The sequence below is a fragment of the Acinonyx jubatus genome, chromosome B1 (genome assembly GCF_027475565.1).
Source record: "Acinonyx jubatus isolate Ajub_Pintada_27869175 chromosome B1, VMU_Ajub_asm_v1.0, whole genome shotgun sequence".
In the NCBI taxonomy this organism is placed as follows: domain Eukaryota; kingdom Metazoa; phylum Chordata; class Mammalia; order Carnivora; family Felidae; genus Acinonyx; species Acinonyx jubatus.
The window spans coordinates 42,460,572-42,485,937 of NC_069382.1; the positions used below are offsets into that span (position 1 = coordinate 42,460,572).

The 25,366-nt window shown below is 34.9% G+C and overlaps 1 protein-coding gene across 14 annotated transcripts in view; it reads right to left on the bottom strand.

Annotated features, from left to right (window-relative positions):
- Nucleotides 1-25,366, bottom strand: part of ADAM32 (ADAM metallopeptidase domain 32) — a 181,899-nt gene that overhangs the window by 140,296 nt on the left and 16,237 nt on the right. For 12 of the 14 annotated variants that reach the window (XR_003424269.2, XR_008295984.1, XR_008295983.1 and 9 more), the window contains 7 exons: nt 16,889-16,950; nt 14,431-14,506; nt 11,676-11,752; nt 10,260-10,437; nt 5,145-5,213; nt 2,249-2,320; nt 1,877-2,043 (listed from right to left, as the gene is read on the bottom strand). Coding sequence is in view for 8 of the 14 variants with exons in the window: in XM_027070979.2 (XP_026926780.1) it covers nt 1,877-2,043; nt 2,249-2,320; nt 5,145-5,213; nt 10,260-10,437; nt 11,676-11,752; nt 14,431-14,506; nt 16,889-16,950 (701 nt within the window). In the remaining 6 variants the exon portion in view is untranslated. The remainder of the gene's footprint in view (nt 1-1,876; nt 2,044-2,248; nt 2,321-5,144; nt 5,214-10,259; nt 10,438-11,675; nt 11,753-14,430; nt 14,507-16,888; nt 16,951-25,366) is intronic. The other 2 variants (XM_053216561.1, XM_053216562.1) reach the window with 2 other exon arrangements.

Here is a 25,366-nt window from a genome sequence, read left to right on the forward strand (position 1 = left end):
AAGCTGTTCTACAAAGCTGTAATCACCAAGAGAGTATGGTACTGGCACAAGAACAGATACTCAGATCAATGGAATAGAATAGAGAACCCAGAAATGGATGCACAAATGTATGGCCAACTAATCTTTGACAAAACAGGAAAGAATATCCAATGGAATAATGGCAGCCTCTTCAGCAAGTGGTACTGGGAAAACTGGACAGCAACATGCAGAAGAATGAACTTGGATCACTTTCTTACACCATACACAAAAATAAACTCAAAATGGATGAAAGACCTAAACGTCAGACAGGAAGCCATGAAAATCCTGAGGAGAAAGCAGGCAAAAACCTCTTTGATCTTGGCTGCAGCAACTTCTTACTCAACATGTCTCTCTCTGGAGGCAAGGGAAACAAAAGCAAAAATGAACTACTGGGACCTCATCAAAATAAAAAGCTTCTGCACAACAAAAGAAACAATCAGCAAAACTAAAAGGCAACCGACAGAATGGGAGAAGATATTTACAAATGACATATCAGATAAAGGGTTAGTATCCAAAATGTATAAAGAACTTATCAAATTCAACACCCAAAAAACAAAAAATCCAGTGAAGAAATGGGCAAAAGACATGAATAGACACTTCTCCAAAGAAGACATCCAGATGGCCAACCGACACATGAAAAAAATGCTCCACATCACTCATCATCAGGGAAATACAAATCAAAACCATAATGAGATACCACCTCACACTTGTCAGAATGGCTAATATTAACAACTCAGGCAACAACAGATGTTGGTGAGGATGCGGAGAAAGAGAATCTCTTTTGCATTGTTGGTGGGAATGCAAGCCAGTGCAGCCACTCTGGAAAACATATGGAGGTTCCTCAAAAAACTAAAAATAGAACTACCCTATGACCCAACAATTGCACTACTAGGCTTTTGTCCACGGGACACAGGTGTGCTGTTTCAAAGGAACACATGCATCCCCATGTTTATAGCAGCACTATCAACAATAGTGAAAGTAGGGAAGGAGCCCAAATGTCCATCAATGGATGAATGGATAAAGAAGATGTGGGGTATATATATACAATGGAGTATTACTCGGCAATCAAAAAGAATGAAATCTTGCCATTTGCAACTACATGGATGGAACTGGAGGGTATTATGGTAAGTGAAATTAGTCAATCAGAGAAAGACAAGTATCATATGACTTCACTCATATGAGGACTTTAAGAGACAAAACAGATGAACATAAGGGAAGGGAAACAAAAAATAATATAAAAACAGGTAGGGGGCAAAACAGAAGAGACTCATAAATATGGAGAACAAACTGAGGGTTACTGGAGGGGTTGTGGGAGGGGGGATGGGCTAAATGGGTAAGGGGCACTAAGGAATCTACTCCTGAAATCATTGCTGCACTATATGCTAACTAATTTGGATGTAAATTTTAAAAAAATAAAAAATAAAATAAATAAAATAAAATAATGCAGAAAATCCATTAGGATAAACTATTTTTAACCTACTTTACCAAGCCTTTGATCATAACTTCATAACAAAAATATAAACTTCACAAGATAAGTCCCATTTTTTTAGGTAGTGGTTAAGATTATGGGCTCTGGAGTTAAAACCTGTGGGTTCAACCTGAGAGACACCACCAGATCCAAGAGTCCTGAAATTGTTTAACCTATTGAAATATCAATCTCATTAGTAAAAAGTTAATATGCATAGAGATAAATTTTGGCAACTTTTTTTTTTTTTTTACTGACAACCAGAGAGTATGATGCCTGAATGAAGTATATAATAATGTATGAATAATCAGAACTGAATAAAAATTCCCTAAATTAAGCTACATCATTGTCACAGATCTTTGTTTTCTAAGAATACTGAAATATTATTCTTACATGAATAGATATGCAATATCATGAGGTCTTAGAGAAAGATAGGACTTTTTCCATTCTAAAAATCTATGCAATACTTCATCTGCCTCACCAACTGTAGAAATCTTATTGTTATCTGACCATAACTCCAACGATGACAGCACAATAGTAACTTTAAATTGGGCAAACATCTAAAGACAAAAGAGGTAAATACATGAAAAATTAATCTTTGTTATTTTACAATAACCATGAAATTAATTCAATGCATTGACAAATCCACGCTCAGTCTATACAGATGGCTTAATTATTCAGAAATGCCACGTTAAGTTAATTGCCAATTATAATTTCAAAACTAGTATAAATTTTTCTAACTAGTATGAAAAGGAAAATACTTACTGCATTTACAAGGCCAATAATTTCGATGATTTTATTTGTTACTATCATGCTTTCAGAGCCCAAGTAATCATACTGAAAAACAAAATTAATTTTAAATTGAAATACAATCTGTTGTGTAGTATATTTGAGATATACTCTCCATCTACTCTCAAAAGTTTGAGACTGCTTGGGAGTTAGATCAGTGCAAAATAAGATAGTAACAATAAAAAAATAAATATAAATTGGACCACTCAAATATGCCGGTGGGAATGTAAAATCATACAGCCATTCTGGAAAGTTTGACAGCTTCTTTCAAAACAAATAATGTACTAACCATATGACCCAGCAATTGCACTCCTGGGCATTTATCCTAAAGAAATAAAAACTGATGCTCACAAAAAATCTATACATAAATGTCCATAACAGTTTTATTCCTATTAGCCAAAAACTGGAAACAATTCATATGTCCTTCAGTCGTTAACTGGTTAAACAAATTGTGGTACATTCATAACATGTAATACTGTTCAGTAATAAAAAGTAACTCACTAAACTGTATAAAACTTAAGAAAATATGCTGAGTATTAAAAAATCTCAAAAGGATATATACCACAAGGTAACATTTATGCAATATTCCTGAAACCAAGGGATGGAGAACAAATTAGTGACTGCCAGTGGTTAAGAAGTGTAGGGAGGCAGGGAGAAACAAATGTGACAATGAAGTTAGAACATGAGAGAGTCTTATTAGTGATGGTACTATTGAGTGTCTTGATTGTGACAGTGATTACATAAGGCTACATAAGTGGCCCTACTGCATAAAACTACACACACACACACACACACACACACACACACACACAAATGAGTGTATATACAACTGCTGAAATCTGAATAAACTTTGTGGAATGTGCCAATGTCAAATTCCATATCTATAAATCATCTCTCTAAAGTACAGCATCCCTTGATGTCCACTCTCACCACTCTTATTCAACATAGTATTGGAAGTCTTAGTCTCTGCAATCAGACAACACAAATAAAAAGCATCCAAATCGGCCAGGAGGTCAAACTTGCACTCTCGCAGATGACATGATACTCTATATGGAAAACCCAAAAGATTCCACCAACAAACTGCTAGAGGTGATCCATGAACTCAGCAAAGTCGCAGGATATAAAATCAATGCACAGAAATTGGTTGCATTCCTATAAACCAATAATGAAGCAACAGAAAGAGAAATCAAGGAATTGATCCCATTTACAGTTGCATCAAAATCCATAAAATACCTAGGAATAAATCTAACCAAAGAGGTGAAAAATCTATACACTGAAACTATAGAAAGCTCATGAAAGAAACTGAAGAAGACACAAAAAATGGAAAAATATTCCATCCTCATGGGTTGGAGGAACAAATATTGTTAAAACATCAATACTACCCTAAGCAATCTACATACTCCATGCAATACCTATCAAAATAATACCAGCATTCTTCACAGAGCCAGAGCAAACAATCCTAATATTTGTATGGAACCAGAAAAGACACTGAATAGCCAAAGCAATCTCTTTAAAAATTTTTAATGTTTATTTATTTTTAAGAGAGAGAGAGAGAAAGCGAGCAGGGGAGGGGCAGAGAGAGAGGGAGACACAGAATCCAAAGAAGTGTTCAGGCTCTGAGCTGCCAGCATAGCGCCCATGGATTCGTGGAACCCATGAACCACAAGATCATGACTTGAGCCAGAGTCAGACACTTAACTGACTGAGCCACCCAGGTGCCCCCAAGAACTTATCAAACTCAACACAAAAAAAACAAATAATCCAGTGAAGAAATGGGCAAAAGACATACATAGACACTTTTCATAAGAAGACATTCAGATGGCTAACAGACACATGAAAAATTGCTCAACATCACTCATCATCAGAGAAATGCAAATCAAAACCACAATGAGATACCACCTCACACCTGTCAGAATGGCTAAAATGAACAACTCAGTCAACGACAGATGCTGGAGAGGATGAGGAGAAAGAGGAACCCTTTTGCACTGCTGGTGGGAATGGAAACTGGGGCAGCCACTCTGGAAAACAGTATGGAGGTTCCTCAAAAAACTAAAAATAGAACTACCCTATGACCCAGCAATTGCACTACTAGGTATGTATGCAAAGAATACAGGTGTTCTGTTTCAAAGGGACATATGCACCGCAATGTTTACAGCAGCTCTATCAACAACAGCCAATGTGGAAAGAGCCCAAATGTTCACTGACAGATGAATGGATAAAGAAGATATGGTAGATAGATAGATAGATGATAGATAGATAGATAGATAGATAGATAGATAGATAGAGGAGTATTACTTGGCAATCAAAAAGAATGAAATCTTGCATTTTGCAACAACATGGATGGAACTAGAGGGTATTATACTAAACGAAATTAGTTAGAGAAAGACAAATATATGACTTCACTCATGTGGAATTTAAGATTCAAAACAGATGAACATAGGGGAAGGGAAGCAAAAATAGTATAAACATAGGGAGAGGGATAAAACATAAGATACTCTTTAAATATAGAGAACAAACTGTGGATTCCTAGAGGGATTGTGGGTGGGGGGATGGCTAAAGGGGCAAGGGGCATTGAGGAAGACACTTGTTGGGATGAGCACAGAGTATTATACATAGGGGATGAATCAGTGGGTTCTACTCCTGAAATCATTATTGCACTACATGTTAACTTAACTAACTTGGATGTAAATTAAAAAATAAAAATAAAACAATTATATAATTTTGAGTATTTGGCTTTTCAGTTTGCAAGTTTTTTCACTGTTCTCTCTCTGACATGTGGTCTAAAATTTGGAACTTTTAAATTCCTTTTTAGCTAGGGATAGTCATGCATTCACACCAAATATTTACAGCAAAGAAAAAGAAAAACACATACCAAAGCTTTATCCACCACAATATGCATCTCTAGATAAAGAGGGATTAAATCCGGAACAGTTGATTGTGACTAGAAAAAAGATAAAGAACACTTAAAAGCATATAAAACTTTCATAAATTGTTTATCCTGAGCTTTTAAAATCATTTTCCCACTTTACTGAGGAATAATTGACAAATAAAAATTATATGTATTTAAGGTATAAGATCAGATGTTCATATATACACATATAGTGAAATAATTTCCACAATCAACCTAATTAACATATCCACCTCACATAGCTACAATTTTCTGTGTGTGTGTGTGTGTGTGTGTGAGATGAGAACCTGTAACATCAACACTCAGGAAATTTCAAGTTTACAATATGCTATTGTTAACTATAGTCATATTACTGTATATTAAATCTCCAGAACTTACTTATCTTGTATAACTGAAACTTAGTACCATTTGGCCAACATTTCACCATTTCTCCCTGTCCTCAGGTCCTGGCAACTACCATTTTATTCCTTGGCTCTGAGTTTGACTATTTTAGATAACACATATAAGTGAGATCATATATTATTTGTCTTTCTGTGCATGGCTTACTTCACTTAGCATAACATCCTCCAGGTTCATCAATGTTATCACAGATGGGAAGATTTCCTTCTTTTTTAAGGCTGAATATTCCACTGCATAAACATATTACAATTGCCAACAAATTGGGCACTCTGGAAGAAATGGACAAATTCCTAGAAACATACAAACTACCAAAACTGAAACAGGAAGAAATAGAAAATTTGAACAGACCCATAACTAGCAAAGAAACTGATTCAGTAACCAAAAATCTCCCAACAAAAAAAATCTCCCAAAAAGGCCACGTATGTTTCCCAGGGGAATTCTACAAGACATTTAAAGAAGACTTAATACCTGTTCTTCTCAAACTGTTCCAAAAAAATCGAAATGGAAGGAAAACATCCAAACTCCTTCTACAAGGGTAGCATTGATTCCAAAGCCAGACAAGGACCCCATTAAAAAAGGAGAATTATAGGCCAACATCCCTGATGAACATGGATGCAAAAATTCTAAATAAGATACTAGCAAAACAAATCCAACAGTACATTAAAAGAATAATTCACCATGATCAAGTGGGCTGCAACGGTGGTTTAATATTCACAAATCAATCAACATGATACACCACATTATTAAGAAAAGAACCATATGATCCTCTCATAGATGCAGAAAAAGCATTTGACAAAGTGCAGTATCTATTCTCAATAAAAACCCTCAACAAAGTAGGGACACACCTCAACACCATAAAGGCCACATATGAAAGACCCATAGGTAATATCATCCTCAATGGGGAAAAACTGAGAGCTTTAACTAAATGGTCAAGAAGAAGACAAGGATGTCCATTATCACCATTACTATTTAATACAGTACTAGAAGTCTTAGCCTCAGCAATCAGACAACAAAAAAAATAAATAAATAAAGGGTATCCAAACTGGCAAGGAAAAAGTCAAACTTTCACTATGTGCATATGACATTATATACTATGTAGGAAACCCAAAAGACCCCACCAAAAAATTACCAGAATTAATACATTAATTCAATAAAGTTGCAGGATATAAAATCAACATACATTAATGGGTTGCATTTCTAGACATCAATAACAATACAGCAGAAAAAGAAATCAAGGAATTGATCCTATTTGCAATTGCACCAAAAAAAATTAGATACTTAAGAATAAACCTAACCAAAGAGGTAAAAGATCTATACTCTTAAGACTATGTAACACTTATAAAAGAAATCAAAGAGGACACAAAGAAATGGAAAGGATCCCATGCTCATGGATTAGAACATTGTTAAAATATCGATACTACCCAAACCATCTACACATTTAATGCAATCCCCATCAAAATAACACAAGCATTTTTCACAGAACTAGAACAAACAATCCTAAAATTTGTATGGAAACACAAAAGACCCCGAACAGCCAAAGAAGAAAAACAATACAAATCAAAAACCACACTGAGATATCACCTCACGCCAGTCAGAGTGGCTAAAATGAACAAATCAGGAGACTATAGATGTTGAAGAGGATGTGGAGAAACGGAACCCTCTTGCACTGTCGGTGGGAATACAAACTGGTGCAGCCACTCTGGAAAACAGTGTGAAGGTTCCTCAAAAAATTAAAAATTGATCTACCCTATGACCCAGAAATAGCACTGCTAGGAATTTACCCAAGGGATACAGGAGTGCTTATGCACAGGGGCACTTATACCCCAATGTTTATCGTAGCACTTTCAACAATAGCCAAATTATGGAAAGAGCCTAAATGTCCATCAATTGATGAATGGATAAAGAAACTGAGGCTTATATACACAATGGAGTACTACGTGGCATGAGAAAGAATGAAATATGGCCCTTTGTAGCAACGTGCATGGAACTGGAGAGTGTTATGCTAAGTGAAATAAGCCATACAGAGAAAGATACCATATGTTTTCACTCTTATGTGGATCCTGAGAAACTTAACAGAAACTCATGGGGAAGGGGAAGGGAAAAAAAGAGGTTAGAGTGGGAGAGAGCCAAAGCATAAGAGACTCTTAAAAACTGAGAACAGACTGAGGGTTGATGGGGTGGGAGGGAGGGAAGAGTGGGTGATGGGTATTGAAGAGGGCATCTTTTGGGATGAGCACTGGGTGTTGTATGGAAACCAATTTGACAATAAATTTCATATATTAAAAAAAAAGAAATTGTGGTTTATATACACAATGGAATACTACTTAGCAATGAGAAAGAATGAAATATAGCCTTTTGTAGCAACGTGAATGGAACTGGAGAGTGTTATGCTAAGTGAAATAAGTCATACAGAGAAAGACAGATATCATTTGTTTTTACTCTTATGTGGATCCTGAGAAACTTAACAGAAGACCAGGGGGAAGGGGAAGGAAAAAAAAAAAAAGAGAGGGTGGGAGCCAAACCATAAGAGACTCTTAAAAACTGAGAATTAACTGAGGGTTGATGGAGGGTGGGAGGGAGGGGAAAGTGGGTGATGGGCATTGAGGAGGGCACCTGTTGGGATGAGCACTGGGTATTGTATGGAAACCAGTTTGACAATAAATTTCATATTTAAAAAAAAGGAAAAAAAAACAAAACTGGAGGCATCACAATTTTGGATTTCATGCTATATTATACTCACTAAAACAGTATGGTACTGCCACAAAAGCAGACACATAGATCAATGGAACAGAATAGTAAATCCAGAAGTGGACCCACAACTGTATAGTCAATTAATCTTCAACAAAGCAGGAAAGAATATGCATTCCAAAAAGGTCTCTTCAACAAATGGTGTTGAGAAAACTGGGCAGCAACATGCAGAAAAATGAAACTGACCACTTTCTTACACCATATATGAAAATAAATTCAACATGGGTAGGGGTGGGGAAAAATGAATGAAGGTCGTCAAAAGGTACAAACTTCCAAGCTATAAGACAAATAAGTTCTGAGAATGTAACGTACATAAGGTGACTATAATTAATAATACTGTAATGTATATTTGAGAGCTGCTAAGAGAGTGAACTTAAAAGTTCTCATCACAAGAAAGCAAACTGTAATTATGTGGTGATGGATGTTAACTAGGCTTACTGTGGAATTCATTTTGCAATATATGTAAATATCAAAACATTATGTTATACACCTAGAACTAATAAGATGTTATATGCCAATTACCTCTCAATAAAACTGGAAAAAACTTTTTAAGTATAAATAAATTTTTTAAGAGAGTCACAGATTCTGAATGTTAAAAGCAAAAGCCACCTCCAAAGACAGGGTGTCCCACCATCCTGCCTTATATCCACAAAAATACAGTAAGAGTGGATCTTGGCAGAGCACCAACATTGTCCACCACACTTGTTCATCTAAGCCACTGTAAATTACCATTATAAATTCTTAGATGGAAAAAATTCAGTATTTAGTTAAGAAAATTTCATTTAAAATTATAAATATATATTATATTATATTATATTATATTATATTATATATAATTTTATATATATCACTAAACACTTTGGTGCTGCATGTACATTTCAAAATCCACTTGAACCCTGTATTATTTGGGGCATAGGATTAGAATCTATAACAGAGACACTAAAATAATAGTGGATTAAACAATGGAAGTTTATTTCTCCCTTACATAAAAGTTTAAAGAGGTATGGTGGTTTAGTCTTGTAAATTCTTCAGGAGTAAGGCTCACTCTACATTATTGTTCTGCCATGAATGGCATCATCCTCATCCTAGTAGACTATGATGTATGAACATGTCCACATTGCAACCAGGAAGTGAAAAGGAGAAGATAAGCTCCCTTTCTTTAGAATTCAATCCAGACATGACAGACATTATACCTGTTCACATATCACTAGCTATAACTTCTTCACATGACCCTATGTAGATACATGGGAAGTTTGAAAAATGTAGTCTTTTTTCACATGCCCAGCTAAATTGTGAGGGGTTTTGTTTGTTTTTTTAAACTGAAAGAAGATGGAAAAACATGCACTGTGAACAACTAACACTGCCATATATGTCTTTTATAAACTATGCATATTTATGCCACATTTACTTAGAAAAAAATTTTATTTCACAATTACTTTTATGAAAATTAAAACATGAAAGTATACAAGGTGAACACTGGAACAATTTACATGGCTATACATAACAATCTTGCTTTCAACATTTTAATTTTAATTATAGATATAATTTAATGCTGACTCCTTATTTATGAATGCAATCTTTATAAACACTGTCCTTATTAAATAACTTCCAGGAATACAGACACAAAGTCAGGAGTTGAACTAAATTAAATTTATATTGAATACACACTAGTTAATTTTTAGAAAGTTATTAATATGTAACAAAATAAGAATTAAAATAAAAATGGGTCATAAAAAAGTAAATGATCAATTGATGCAAGGAGAAAAAGGCAATGTATGGTTCAAAGGAAATTTTAACATTAAGGAAAGATGAGTATGTTCTCAAGGAAAGAATATTTGCTACAGTTATACAATAGGTTAATACATTTCTCTTATACATAAATAAAAGCAATAATTTCCCTGAAAGTAGTAAAAACAACACATACAAACTCACTTTTTCACTTATAATAATGTTATAGTCCACTGGGTTTTGTTCTATGCCTCGGTTATCTTTGGTAAGAGCTGCAAATTCATTGTTTCCATCCCTTAATTTATAAATAAGATGCTGAAATTCAACTACAGATTCCAGAGGCTCAATTCCATAAGAAACATTTTCAAACTGCAGTATTCCTCTGTAAAATTATGGATAAAAATGTTAAGTGCTTTCAATCAATTCTATATGATAAAATTCTGACAGAATCCTAAAGAAGGAGGATGGTAAAGAATGTTTCTGAGCTCAGTATTTTTAGCCAAATTCTTTACATTTTGGAGATAACTCTGAAGAGACAAAGGATCTCCTGCAATCCACAAAACTAACTTTTCATTTCATTCTCTTTATAGTTGTAAAGTCAGAAGAAATTATGTAATCAGTTGCTAGGTATATAAGTATACAGCATTACAGTGATCAAGAAATTCCCTGTCCTCCAAGTCAGTGACTTAAAGAAAGCAACAGTAAATAGAAATCTTAATGAATTTCTCTCTGTCTTGTGTTGGTTTTGAAAACTGCTTATATTGCTTATATAACAAAACTATATGTAATGAGTAATTTTATTTATAAAAATAAAATTTAGCAGTAATTATGAAAATACACGTATTTTCATTGAGTACACAGTCTGAATAAGAAATTAAAAACATGAGTTTAAAGAGTAAACAACTTTCATAACTATTATTTCCTGCAAACAGATTATATTTCAATAGCTAAGTAGTAAGATACTTCCCAAAAACCAAATTTCAGGGTTCCATATAACAAGTACCGAAGAACATTTATTTGTGAAAATAAGGAGCTTATACTACAAAATGAAGGTGAAGAATTTCCTGACAGAATGGAAAACTCTAGGCATTAAGGAGGAAACCCTACAATTCTTAGAGTTCAAGACAGTGATATTATTAGAAAAATATGAGTACTATATTAATAACTATTTGTTTATATAGAATTTGTCTCCTCTCCCTGAAGGTGATTTTCCTGAAGAAAAAGATTGTTTATCTTTATTTATCTTTATATCTCCAAACACGAGGCTAGTAGGTGATATATCATAGTACCAAAAATATTATTTGCTGAAAAACTAAGTTATCCTAAACAGCTCTTCCAACTTGCTCTAGTCATGTACATTCAGTTGTCATTTCTGTGGTTAAGAAAAAATAAGGTATAGATTAAAGAAACTAGGAAATCTAAACCTTCAAGGAAGTTAGAAATGTCTCTAGTCAGCAAGGAACGTGAAGAGATACAAGAGAAGAAAGATGTTCACTGAAGGATATCATTGCACATGGGAATCCTTTTCCAGTTCCAAACTTAATATAAACATAACAAATTCACTGCAGCCAAAAATCATTAACTATAGTGTTCACATATCAATGATAGAAAATAAATAACCTCAATCCAGTGCACGTGCTGAGTGTAACAACAGAATTGGGATATCCTTCAACATACCCCTGGTAATAGCACTGAGCCTATGAAAAAAAAAAAGTGGTTACTTAGGATTAACAAAACTTTCTAATGATTTCTTATTTTTATACTTGCCAGAACTTTCTGAGTATTTTCACAGGCTACATGGTTTATATCAATATGAATAAAGTGACACTCAGAAAGTTTCCCTCTATTTGTCACTTTCACTATATTAACTACTCTTCTGATGAATACTTGAGGTTATTATTTTATACCCTGCTTCCAAAGTGTTACCCATATTTTATGTTAAATTACTTTCTAATATATAAATTTAGCTCATCAATCAAAAGACAAAGATTATGGGGGCGCCTGGGTGGCGCAGTCGGTTAAGCGTCCGACTTCAGCTCAGGTCACGATCTCGCGGTCCGTGAGTTCGAGCCCCGTGTCGGCTCTGGGCTGATGGCTCAGAGCCTGGAGCCTGTTTCCGATTCTGTGTCTCCTTCTCTCTCTGCCCCTCCCCCATTCATGCTCTGTCTCTCTCTGTCCCAAAAATAAATAAAAAACGTTGAAAAAAAATTAAAAAAAAAAAAAGACAAAGATTATGAATCTGAATATCTTTAAAAATCTAATATTCTGCTAAAAAGAAACACCTAAAATTTAAAGGCAGAGAAAGATTAAAGAACTAGAAAAAGATACACCATATCAACACAAACCAAAAGGATGATTCTGAACCTATACTAATACAGGAAATGAAGACTTTAAGGCAAGAAGCATTACTAGTGATAAAGAGGGACATTTCATAATGAAAAGAATTTCAACTGACCAGGAAGATACAAATATTCCAAATCTGTATTCACTTAATACATAGCTTCAAAATACATAAGCCCAAAATTGAAAGAATAATAAAAATAAAGAAATGCATAATCATACTAAAAGATAACATTTGTCAGTAACTGATAAATCAAGCATTCAGAATCTACAGAAGATTTAAACAGCATGTTAGCAACCTAATATAAGTAGAACAAAAACTGAAGAATACACTTTCTTTTTAAAGAGCATGGAACATTTACAAAAATGAAATCAACTTCTGAGCCATGAAGCAAGACAACAAATTTTAAAGAGCTGGAGTCATACAAAGTTTGGTCTCTGACCACAATACAATTAAGCTAGAAATACATCAAACATCATCACAGAGAGGGAAAAAAAAAAAAAAAGGAAGATTATATAATTTCCAAGACAGACACAGTAGATAAATTTTGGTGGAAACCAATGTAAGATTTCTTTTTAAAACACTGCTTTATACTGAAACTAAGGGGAGGAAGAAGGAACAAGAAAAAGAAACTGATGGTCCTATCCAATAAAAGTGAAGTGACATGGTGTCCAAATTCAATCTTTCAACAAATTTTTGTTATGCTAACCATGTGCCAGGCATTTTTCTAGACACTGGGGATACATTAGTGAAAAAAAAAAAACAGATGAAACTCCCTGCTCTCATGAAAATTATATGCACTGGGGAAACAGAAAATGAAACAAATAGATAAAATATATGACACATCATATATTGATAATCACTATGAAGAAAAATAAAACAGATAAAGTAAGAGAGTACTAAAGGTTAAGAGTTCAATTTAAAATAGGGGGTAGTCAGGGACTAATAGAGTAATTTTAAACAAAGGCCTTAAGGAAAGGGAATCTTGAAATCTTGAGAAAGAGAACAATATGGATTAGAGAAAATAGAAAGTACAAAGATCTTGAAAGGAAAACATGTCTGGTATGTTAAAGAACAAGGAGACCAATATAACTGGAACAGAATAAACAAGGTAGACAGTAACAGGAGATGAAGTCAGGCAAAGAGGACCAGATTGTGTAAAAGCTGTAGGATATTGAAATGACTTCAGTTTTCACTTTGTGAACAATAGGAGATCATACCATGGAGGGTTCTGAGCACAAAAACAACATAATGTGTCTAGGCTTTAAATATGATCTATCTGGTTGCCATGTTGAGAACTAACTGAGGGGATGGGCAAGGTATAGAAACAAGGAGATTATTCAAGAAGTTATAGTAATAATCCAAACATTTACTTGGAAAAGAGTGGTATCAGTGGATGGAGACAGAGGAAGAGGATGGATTCTGGGTAGAATCAATTAAATTTATTGATGGATAGGATGAGGGTTAAAAAAAGTTTTAAAATGTATGATTTTGTGTCCAATAATATTTGTGTTTGCTTCTATTAGTCTTTAATTTATATTCATTTATTCAGTAAAATATAAATAAACTAAATAACTAAATGGTGCCTATATTCTAGGTAGAGTAAAAGCCTCAGTCCATCAAGTTTGTCTTTAATTTACTAAGACTTCGGGAAGACCTAATAGTGAGGGAAATGAGGCAATAAATGGATTCTTAACTATATCACCTATGAATAGTGTTCTGTATTAGGAAAACATACATTCAACGTAAAAAAGATTTTAGGGACACCTGGGTGGTTCAGTCAGTTAAGCGTCTGACTCGATTTAGGTTCAGGTCATGATCTCAATGTTTGTGAGTTTGAGCTCAGCATCAGGCTCTGTGCTAATGGCACAGAATTCTCTGTCTCCCTCTCTCTCTCTGCCCCTTCCCTACTCACTCTCTCTCTCTCTAATATAAATAAATAAATAAATAAATAAATAAATAAATAAATAAATAAATTTTTAAAGCATTAAAAAAGATTTTATAAATCTGTAAAATATAGAACTTAAATCTTACCTGAACATCTGAAGGATGTGAATTCATAAATCCTTGATTATACACATAAACCAAAAAATTATGTGCTAAAAAAATCCTGAATTAAAAAAATGAGAGAATATTAAAAGTTATTCTTTCTGAAGCATATAAAGCAGTGCTCAGCAAAGTAAAGTAATACCCCCAGGCCAAATCTGACGTACTCTGTCTTTGTAAATAAAGTCTTATAGGAACACAGCCACACCCATTAAGTTATGAATGGTCCATGGCTGCTTTCAAGCTACAACAGTAGAGTTGATACATTTTCATAGAAGTAGTATGATCCTCAAAGCCTGGTATATTTATTATCAGGGCCTTTATAGTAAGTCTGCAAACATGATAAAGGTAGTATTTTCTTTTGACATGTATGTGATTTATAGTCAAAGCAATATGCACTCAAAATAATTTTTCTATTTTAATGAACTCCCTTAAAGAAAATAAGAAGGGACTACAAGATGAGAGAAAAGGCACTGTAAAATTTACAAAGATATGAACAAGATATAGGATTATGAGAATTTTCCATTCTTTCTTTCTTTCTAAATTTTACTACCACGCATATATATTACCCACATAATGAAGTAGAAGCCGTATTAATCTAAACATAGATACTAAAACCAGAAGTTCAACATTCTCTGGTATCATTGCCTATACTTATCCTATTTTAGGTATGCTTCCTCACCTCATGGTCACTCTTCAATTCAATGTAACATAAGCAGACCACCCACACTAGCTAGTTGGGAATCCTCTACTAAAAGTGATCTCATATAGGTTACTAATGACCCTCTAGTTGTCAAATCTAAAAGGCAGTTTAAAGTCAAGTAAAAGTAGTCCGACATACACATACTGTTGACCACACTTCCCTTCTTTAAACTATCTACTCTTCAACTCTAATCATACCATTTCCACCTGGCTTCCCAAATATCTTTCTATATACTTTTATGAGTCCCTTTATCTAGATCCTTGCTTCTTCCATGGTATTCAATTCTGGGTTGTTTTTCCTTCTCACCTTTAATATTCACCCCATCTCTACACATTTATCTTGTTCATTTCTGGTGCTTCATTTATATCCACATAAAATAGATGGCTTTGAAATTCATACTCCCATTCTAAATTAAATCTAACTGCCAAATGGACACTTCTGGAATATCCCACAAGCACTTTATATGTAACTTTTCCAAAACTGAGCCCTTATTGCCCGTGACTCAGATCTGTTTCCCTTCTCCTTCACTGCCAAACCAAATCTCTACTATCACTATATCCAATGTTAGCTAATATTTTTCCTGCCACCTCAGTATATCTCAGAAAAAAAGCCCTATCTCTACAGACATAGCTCTGCTTTTCATTATTTCTCATATAAGTTATTTGCAAGAACTTTCTAATTGTCATTATGCTGTCATAATCATTATGCAAATAACTTCCCAAACAATACACACATGCTCTATCCATCTCCTAAACTCCAGTTCCTATAATGCTTACGACTGTTTATAGTCCTGATAAGATGTTCAAATGCAATGTGAGTTCTTTCACTTTCCCTCTTATATACCTGAGAAGATCTTTGAGTTGTCATTTATCATATTCTTCCCTTCTGTCTAAAGGAGTAGGTTAACTGTTCTTTGACTCAATGCTATTCTTCAGCATTTTACATAAGGGATCATTTGTTTATACATCTCTCTCTAAGAAACTTCCCTTCAGGCAAAAAAAAAAACCTGTGTTTCTTGTTTCTTAAAAAGCATTCATCTGAGCCTCTTTCTTCTTTTTCTGCCAAACACTTTTGAAAAAGTTATTTACACTTACTACTTTACATTTCTCACAATCCATCTCTCCCTCATACTATGTAGTCTAGTTCTATAACCAAAATTTAACTGAAACTATCCTATTGAAGGTCACAAATTAATTCTAAGTCAATTTTTCTCAATTTGTTTTCCATGAAAGAATTAAACCCCACAGAAAGTTATTTCAATTACTTTCTCAACTCCCTAAAGGATGGTACATAAGTAGTACTATTTTCCATAAACTATACACCAGCTTGCACAAGCATATAATCTAATTTCCATATTAAATTCCTTATTCCATATCCCTATTGGTAGGCCTGCCTCCCTCATCAAACTCTAACTGATACAATCAGTTACAGACTTACTTCTTATTGCAATAGCCTGCCCTGATTATATAGGTCCTTCTGGGTCTGCCAACAACATAAGATCATATAAATTAATCTTCAGGAGGTGAGTCCCTATTTTTTTCTGTTCCTCCCCCCTATTCACAAAAGACTACTTAAGGCATTAGGAACAAAAATTTAATTAATTCACAGGAGAGCATCTGCTCATCTGAGACAACTAAAAGGTTTAATAACAACTACATTAATTATTTTTAACACTATTTTTATTATAAGTAAATAAATTCATATCAATAAAATGAAATACAAAACTAAAGAATAAAAAATTACCTTTGTTTAAGATGTATAGTGTATAGCTTCTGGTCTATTGTAATAATATATGATATCCATTCCTAGAGAACCCAGAAAACTAAGCTGATCAATGTGACAGAAGCAAAACAAAAATTTTACATCAACGCATTCCTCCAAACAATCCCTAAAATGTCTTAGTTAAAATGTCTGTGATAGATATGATTTAAAATCTGCAACAATATATCAAAAATTATAACATATACTTATTATATAATCCATTCTTACTATTTCCACAAAACTAAGTCCAACCTAAGGATTTATATAGGATTAGAAATCTATATTTAACTGAATTTTAAGGTCTTCTGAAATTAGAGACTATGTGTTATGCTGTAATGTCTATTTAGGGGACATCATTGGGATAATAAGGTATCCTGTAACAGTGAAGCTTATTCCATTAGGCACAAAAGATATTTATTTTAACTGTTTTCTTAAAATGTATTGTCTGTTTTCTATTTTTTCCAAATAAAAAATTCTTAAAATTTGGTATTGTTTTTGACTCTATCACTACCATTCCCAAGTTAAAACATAAATAACAAACAGTAAGTTGTAATATCAGTAAGTTGCTGCACCTAAGTGATGAGATTTAATCCAGCCAAAGAGAACATGCAAAAAGCAAGAGTTTGAGCATCACTGAAAAAAAACAAACAAAAAAACAAAAAAACCTTAAAGCATTTAAAAACCAAAAAGACACAAATATCAGAATATAGAAAAAGATAAGCCTCCCAGGTTCTCTGACTGCCAGCCCTGCCCACCCACAAAAAATTCACAAAGGGCAGCACAGAGAGAGCATGATAGCTTGGGATCACTGTAACCCCAAAGTCAGACTGGGGGTAGACATCTGGTCTGACTGCAGGTCCTGCCCATCAATGAAAGCTTCTCAGGGGACAACACAGGGAGAGTGCTCTGCAGCAGGCAGACTGTAGTTCTGGCAAACATATGCTCTGACTCTATTCAAGTCCAATGCAGTCCCAGACTGGCTCCTTAACAACACAGGGAGCAAACACTGCAAACGAATGGCAAAGAGAGCCATTATAGACAACTGGACTAAAGGTAAACACATCTCAACCACAACATTAGGGCACATGCAACACATATAGATAACATTCCTGAAGCACCAGGATCTGGTAAATAGGGGACATTATACTTCAGGGCACTACAGGATCTCTTCTTCATAAAGCCACTACTTTCAAGAGCAGGAGACACAGCTGACATTCCTAACACATAGAAACAGACACAGAGAGTTAGACAAAATTAGAAGATAGCAGAACATGTCCCAAATGAAAAAAATAAAATGAAACAAAACAAAACCACAGAAAAAGAGCTAAATGAAATGGAAATAAGCAATATGCATGATAGAGAATTCAGAGTAATGGTCATAAAGACACTCACTGGATTCAAGAAGATCTGGGACAGAAAATATTAAAAGAACCAATCTGGGATAAAGACCTCAATAACAGAAACTAAAATACACTAAAGGGAATAAATCTTAGACTAGAAGAAGGAGAAGAACAAACCAGTGAGCTGGATGACAAAGTAATGGAAAGCAACTAAACTTAAGAGCAAAAAGTAAAAGAACAATAAAAATGAGAATAGGTTAAGAAATCTCAGCAATACCAATAAGTATAGTAACATGAACATTATAAGAATCCAGAAGGAGGAGAGAGAGAAGAGGGAAGAAAATTTATTCAAAAGAATAATAAATGAATACTTCACTAATCTGGGGAAGGAAACAGAAATCCAGATCCAGAAGGCACAGAGTGCCCCCAACAAAATCAACCCAAAGGGGTCCATGCCAAATAATAATTAAAACAGCACGAAGAAATAATAGAGAATTTTAAAAGCAGTAAGAGAAAAGAAAACAGTTATATACAAAACAAACCCCATAAGGCTACCAGCTGATTTATCAGAAGAGACTTTCCAGATCAAAAGGGATTGGCATGATATATTCAAAGTTGAAAGGAAAAAAATTGGCAGCCAAAAATATTCTATCCAGCAAGGATATTCAGAATAGAAGGAGAGATAAAGAGTTTCCCAAATGAACAGATGTTAAAGGAATTAATCACCACTAAAACAGCTTTAAAAGAAATGTTAAAGGAGATACTTTCACTGGAAAAGAAAGACCATAAGTAAGGGTAAGGAAAAGAAAAAAACTCACAGGTACATATAAACATAATAAAAGTAGAAGATCAATCACTTATAAAAACAATAGGTAGATTAAAGCAGTAAATCAGTCAAAAGATTCACAAAATAAAAATATGTAAAGTATGACATCATATACCTAAAATGTGAGGGAAAGGAATGAAAAATCAGTGCATTCATAACATGTTCAAACTTAAGTGACCATCAACTTAATACAGAACAGATATAAACACAGGATGTTATATATGAACCTAATGGACACAACAAATCAAAAACCTGTAATATATATGCAAAAAATAAAGAGAAAGAGATCCAAGCATTTCACTAAAAACAGCCATCAAAAAGAGAAGAGAGTGCAAGAGAAGAACAGAACAGAGAAGAACTACAAAAAAAACTATAAAACAAGTAACAAATGACAATAATTACATACCTATCAATAATTATTTTGAAGGGGAGGAGTTAAGATGGTGGAGTAGTAGGGGCACTCTATGCTTGCCTCCTCCTTGTAACATAGCCAAATACATAACAAATAATTCCTAACATCCAAGAAATCGATAGGAAGACTGAGAGAACAAACTGCATATCTCAGAGGGAGAAAAACAGCCACATTGTGGAAGATGGAAGCTGTGGAGAACTGATTAGGGGGAGAAAAGAATTGTGCTGTGGAGGGGAGGGAGCCCTGATCATGAACAAAGGAGAAAGAGAGACAAGACAGAAAAGGAGAGAAAGCAGCGGGCAGGGAACTGTAAAAGAAAAACCCTTCTCCAAAGACATTGACTGGGGAAAGGACAAGAGCTGATTATTTCAAGTTTTTACAAGAAGTGGAGCTCAAAGTCTAAAGTTTTAGAAGTCCACACCATGGCTGGGATCATACCTGGTGGCTTAGGGGTGCTCCTGTGGGGAAAGAGGACAGAGGCCCAGGAGGGGACAGCATGGTCTGAGGATCCCCTGGGTTGCATAGGAGAAAGAGTTCCACTTCTTGGAGTGCATTTGAGAGACATGGCACTGCCTCTCAAGGGACAAAAGAGAAGGCCACTGAGCAGCCCCATTAACTAGCATAGCTGCAGAGGCACCTATTGAAGGCAGCTAACTGGAAGCCAGTTAGCTTTGGCTGTGCTTTACCATAAACTCCTAACCCCGTGTGGTTATGGGACTGCTTTTCCAGGACAAACCAGCACCAGCCACAGTGTGACAAGATCTTCCCCCAGAGGATCAGAGTGGGTCTAGACTGCTGCACAGGATTCCTAAAATTTAGAGTTTTGAAACCCAGCTGAACACTTGAGATAAAACACAGGAGCACTGATCTATCAGGCAGACAGATGGGTCAGAAACAGAAGGGTGAAGGCAGGGTTCTGATAGAAGCCCGGGACACAATATTCAGAATAGAAGGAGAGAGAAAGAGGGGAGATTGTTTGCTCTTCTATGAGGGCTTCCTGAACAGCAGCTGTTAAAAAAGGAGTGCAAACTCCTCTCTCCAGGGATGAGAGAACAATATAACATTTCCACCCCACACCATCCCCACATTAGCATGGACAGACTTCAGTGAGCAACACAGTATCCCAAGTGGAGGCTCAAGCCATTTACACAAAGTCCCACCCCACTGTGCCCTGCAGGTGCATCTTTACTAGGGCAAGTGATGCTGAGGACCAGTGCAGTAGGCCGCTCCACCAGAAGACCAGCACAAACTCCCCAGCCACAGCAATTCCACTGATCATAGAGTGCAGCAAAGCTTCAGCTCTAGGGGAAATAGAATCTAGCCTTTTCTAACAAGCAGTTAAAATATACCTACTTAAAATGTGCCACACACTGGACAAGATCCAAACAATCCACACTGCAAGCAAGGAGAAACTCTACAGAGGACTTATCTGAGAGAAAGGGTAGCCAAATCACAACAGCAGAGTGTACAAAGCATACACCAAAACAACTTCTTGAAGGGCCAGGTCCTGGACAGTATATGACCTCTACTTAATACAGTCATTATTATCAGGAGCAGCAATATAACAGGGTTTCCTAACATACAGTTGACAGAGGTCTAGGCAAAATGCCAAGGAGGCAGAATTTATCCCAAAAGAAAGAACTGGAGGAGGTCATGGCCAGGGATCTAATCAAAACAGATGGAAGTAATATGCTTGAACCAGAATTTAAAACAACAATCATAAGGAGAATAGCTGGGCTTGAGAAAAGCATAGAAGAAACCAGAGAGACCTTTACCACAGAGATAAAAGCCCTAAAAACTAATAAAGCCAAAATAAAAAATTATATAACTGAGATGCAAAACTGACTAGATGTATTGGCAAAAAGGATGGAAGAAGCAGAGGAATGAATAAGTGACACAGAAGATAAAATTATGGAAAATAATAAAGCTGAAAGGAAGAGGGAAAGAAAAATATTGGATCACGAATGTAGACTTAGGGAACTCAACAACTTCCTGAGCATAATAACATTCATATAATAGGAGTCTCAGAAGAAGAGAGGGGAAAGGGGTCAGAAGGTTTATTTGAGCAAATTATAGCTGAAAACTTCCTTAATTTGGAAAAGAAAACAGACATTGAAATAAAAGAGGCACAGAGAATGCCCATCAAAATCAACAAAAGCCATAGACAACACCAAGACATACTGCAGGAAAATTTAGACTATACACAGGAAAGGAAATAATCCTGAAAGCAGCAAGAGAAAAAAAATCCTTAACTTACAAGGGAAGACAAATCAAAATCGGGTTCACAGCAGATCTCTCCACAGAAACTTTGCAGGCTAGAAGTGAGTGGCATAATATATTCAATGTGCTGAATGGAAAAAATAAATATGTAGCCAAGAATGCTTTATCCAAAATGGCTGCCATTCAGAATAGAAAGAAAGATAAAGAGTTCCCCAGACAAATAAAACCTAAGAGTTCATGACCACTAAACTAGCCCTATAAGAAATATTATAGGGGACTCTTTGGGAAAGAAATCAAAAGCAACAAAGACTAGAAAGAAACAGAGAACATCAGAAACAACTGTAAAGAAACAACTTAACAGGTAACACAATGGCAATAAATTCATATTTTTCAATAGTCACTCTGAATGTAAGTGGACTAAATGTCTGAATCAAAATATACAGGGTATCAGAATGGATAAACAGGAAAGACCCATCTATATGCTGTCTATAAGAGCATAAATCATTTTAGACCTAAAGAGACTTGCAGATTGAAACTGACAGGATGGAGAACCATCTATCATGCTAATGGATGTCAAAAGAAAGCCAGAGTAAAAATACTTATATCTGACAAAGTAGATTTTGAACCAGACTGCAACAAGGGATGAAGAAGGGCACTATATCATAATTAAGGGATCTATCCAACAAGAAGATGCAACAACTGTAAACATTTATGCCTCCCAACTTGCATGTATGCAAATATAATAATCAATTAATAACAAACATAAAGAAATTCACTGAAAATAATACAATAAGAGTAGGGGACTTTAACATGCCACTTACAACAATAGACCATCTAACCAAAACTCAACAAAGAAACAATGACTTTGAATGACACACTGGACCAGATGGACTTAACAGTTATATTCAGAACATATCATTCTAGAGCAGTAGAATACACATTTTTAAAGTGCACATGGAATATTCTCCAGAGTATATCACATACTAGGTCACATATCAGGACTCAACAAGTATAAAAATATTGAGATCATACCATGCATATTTTAGGACGCCAACACTATAAGATCAGCCACAAGAAAAAATTTGGAAAGACCACAAGTATATGGAGGTTAAAGAACATTCTACTAAAGAATGAATGGGCTAACCATGAAATTAAAGAAGAAATTTAAAAATATATGGAACCCAATGAAAATGAAACATGACAGACCAGAACCACTGGGATGCAAAAGGCGGTCCTACAAGGTAAGTATATTGCAATACAGGCATACCTCAAGAAGCAAGAAATGTCTCAAATACCCAACCTAACCTTACATCTAAAGCAGCTAGAAAAGGAACAGCAAATAAAGACAAAGCCAGTAGAAGATGGGAAATAATAAAGACTAGAGAAATAAACACCATAGAAACAAACAAACAGTAGAACAGATCAACAAAACAAGAACTGGTTCTTTGAAGAATAAAACTGATAAACTTCTAGACAGATTTATCAAAAAGAAAAGAGAAAGTACCCAAATAAATAATGAATGAAAGAGGAGAGATCACAACAAACACTACAAAAATACAAACAATAATAAAAGAATGTTATGAAAAATTATATGCCAAAAATTGAGCAATCTGGAAGAAATAGACAAATTCCTAGAAACATACAAACTACCAAAATTGAAACATGAAGAAACAGGAAATTTGAACAGACCCATAACCAGCAAATAAAATGAATCGGAAATCAAAAATCTCCCAACAAACAAAAGTCCAGGGCCAGATGGCTTCCCAAAGGAATTCTACCAGACATTTAAAGAAGAGTTAATACCTATTCTTCTCAAACTGTTTCAAAAATACAAATGGAAGGAAATCTTCCAAACTCATTCTAGGAGGCTAGCATTACCTTGATTCCAAAACCAGACAAAGAACCTACTAAAAATAAGAATATCAGGCCAATATCCCTGCTGAACATGGATGGAAAAATCCTCACCAAGATACTAGCAAATCGAATTCAACAGTACATTAAAAGAATTATTCACCATGATCAGGTAGGATTTATTCCTGGGCTGCAATGGTGATTCAATTGCAAATTAATCAACATACACCACATAAATAAAAGAAAGGATAAAACCATATGGTCCTCTCAATAGACATATAAAAAGCATTTGACAAAACACAGCATCCATTCTTGATTTAAAAAAAAAAAACCCTCAACAAAGTAGGGATACACAGAACATACCTCAATATCATGAAAGCCATATATGAAAGACCCACAGCTAATATCATCCTCAATGGAGAAAAACAGAACTTTAATTAAATGGTCAGGAATTAGATAAGGATGTCCATTCGCACCATTACTATTTAACATAGTACTGGAAGTCTTAGCCTCAGCAATCAGACAACAAAAAGAAATAAAAGGCATCCAAATTGGCAAGGAAAAAAGTCAAACTTTCACTATTTGCAGAGAATGTGATACTCTATGTAGAAAATCCAAAAAAAAAAAAAAACACCAAAAAATTGCTAGACCTAATACATGAATTCAGCAAAGTCTCAGGATATAAAATCAATGTACAGAAATTGGTTGCATTTCTATACACCAATAATGAAGCAGCAGAAAGAGAAAGCAAGGAATCGATCCCATTTACAACTGCACCAAAAAACAATTAGGTACCTAGGAATAAACCTAACCAAAGATGTGAAAGATCCATACTCTGAAAACTATAGAACACTTATGAAGGACACTGAAGAAGACACAAAGAAATGGAAAAATGTTCAATGTTCATGGATTGGGAGAGCAAATATTGTTAAAATGTCTATACTACCCAACGCATTCCACATTTTTAATGTAACCCCTATCAAAATACCACCAGCATTTTTCACAGATCTAGAACAAACAATCCTAAAATTTGTATGGAACCACAAAAGAACCTGAATAGCCAAAGCAATCCTGCAAAAGAAAAGCAAAGCTGGAGTCATCAAGACAGTATGATACTGGCACAAAACAGACACATAGATAACAGGAACAGAATAGAAAACCCAGAAATTGACCCACAACTATATGGTCAACTAATCTTCAACAAAGCAGAAAAGCACATGCAATGCAGAAAAGACAGCCTCTTCAACAAATGGTATTGTGAAAACTGGACAATTATATGCAAAAGAATGGGACTGGACCACTATCTTACACTAGACACAAAAATAAACTCAAAATGGATTCAAGACCTAAGTGAGACTTGAAGCCATAAAACTTCTGGAAGAAAATATAGGCACTAATCTCTTTGAAATCAGCTGTAGAAACATTTTTTTTTTAGATATGTCTCCTCTGGCAAGGGAAACAAAAGCAAAATTAAACTACTGGAACTATATTCAAAAAGAATGAAAATTTGCCATTCACAACTACGTGGATGGAACTAGAGGGTATTATGCTAAGCGAAATTAGTCAGAGAAAGACATATCATATGACTTCACTCATACGAGGACTTTACGATACAAAACAGAGGAATATAAAGGAAGGGAAGCAAAAATACTATAAAAACAGGGAGGGGGACAAAAACATAAGAGACTCTTAAATATGGAGAACAAACAGAGGGTTGCTGGAGGGGTTGTGGGAGGGGGGATGGGTTAAATGGGTAGGGGGCATTAAGGAATCTACTCCTGAAATCATTGTTGCACTATATGCTAATTAAC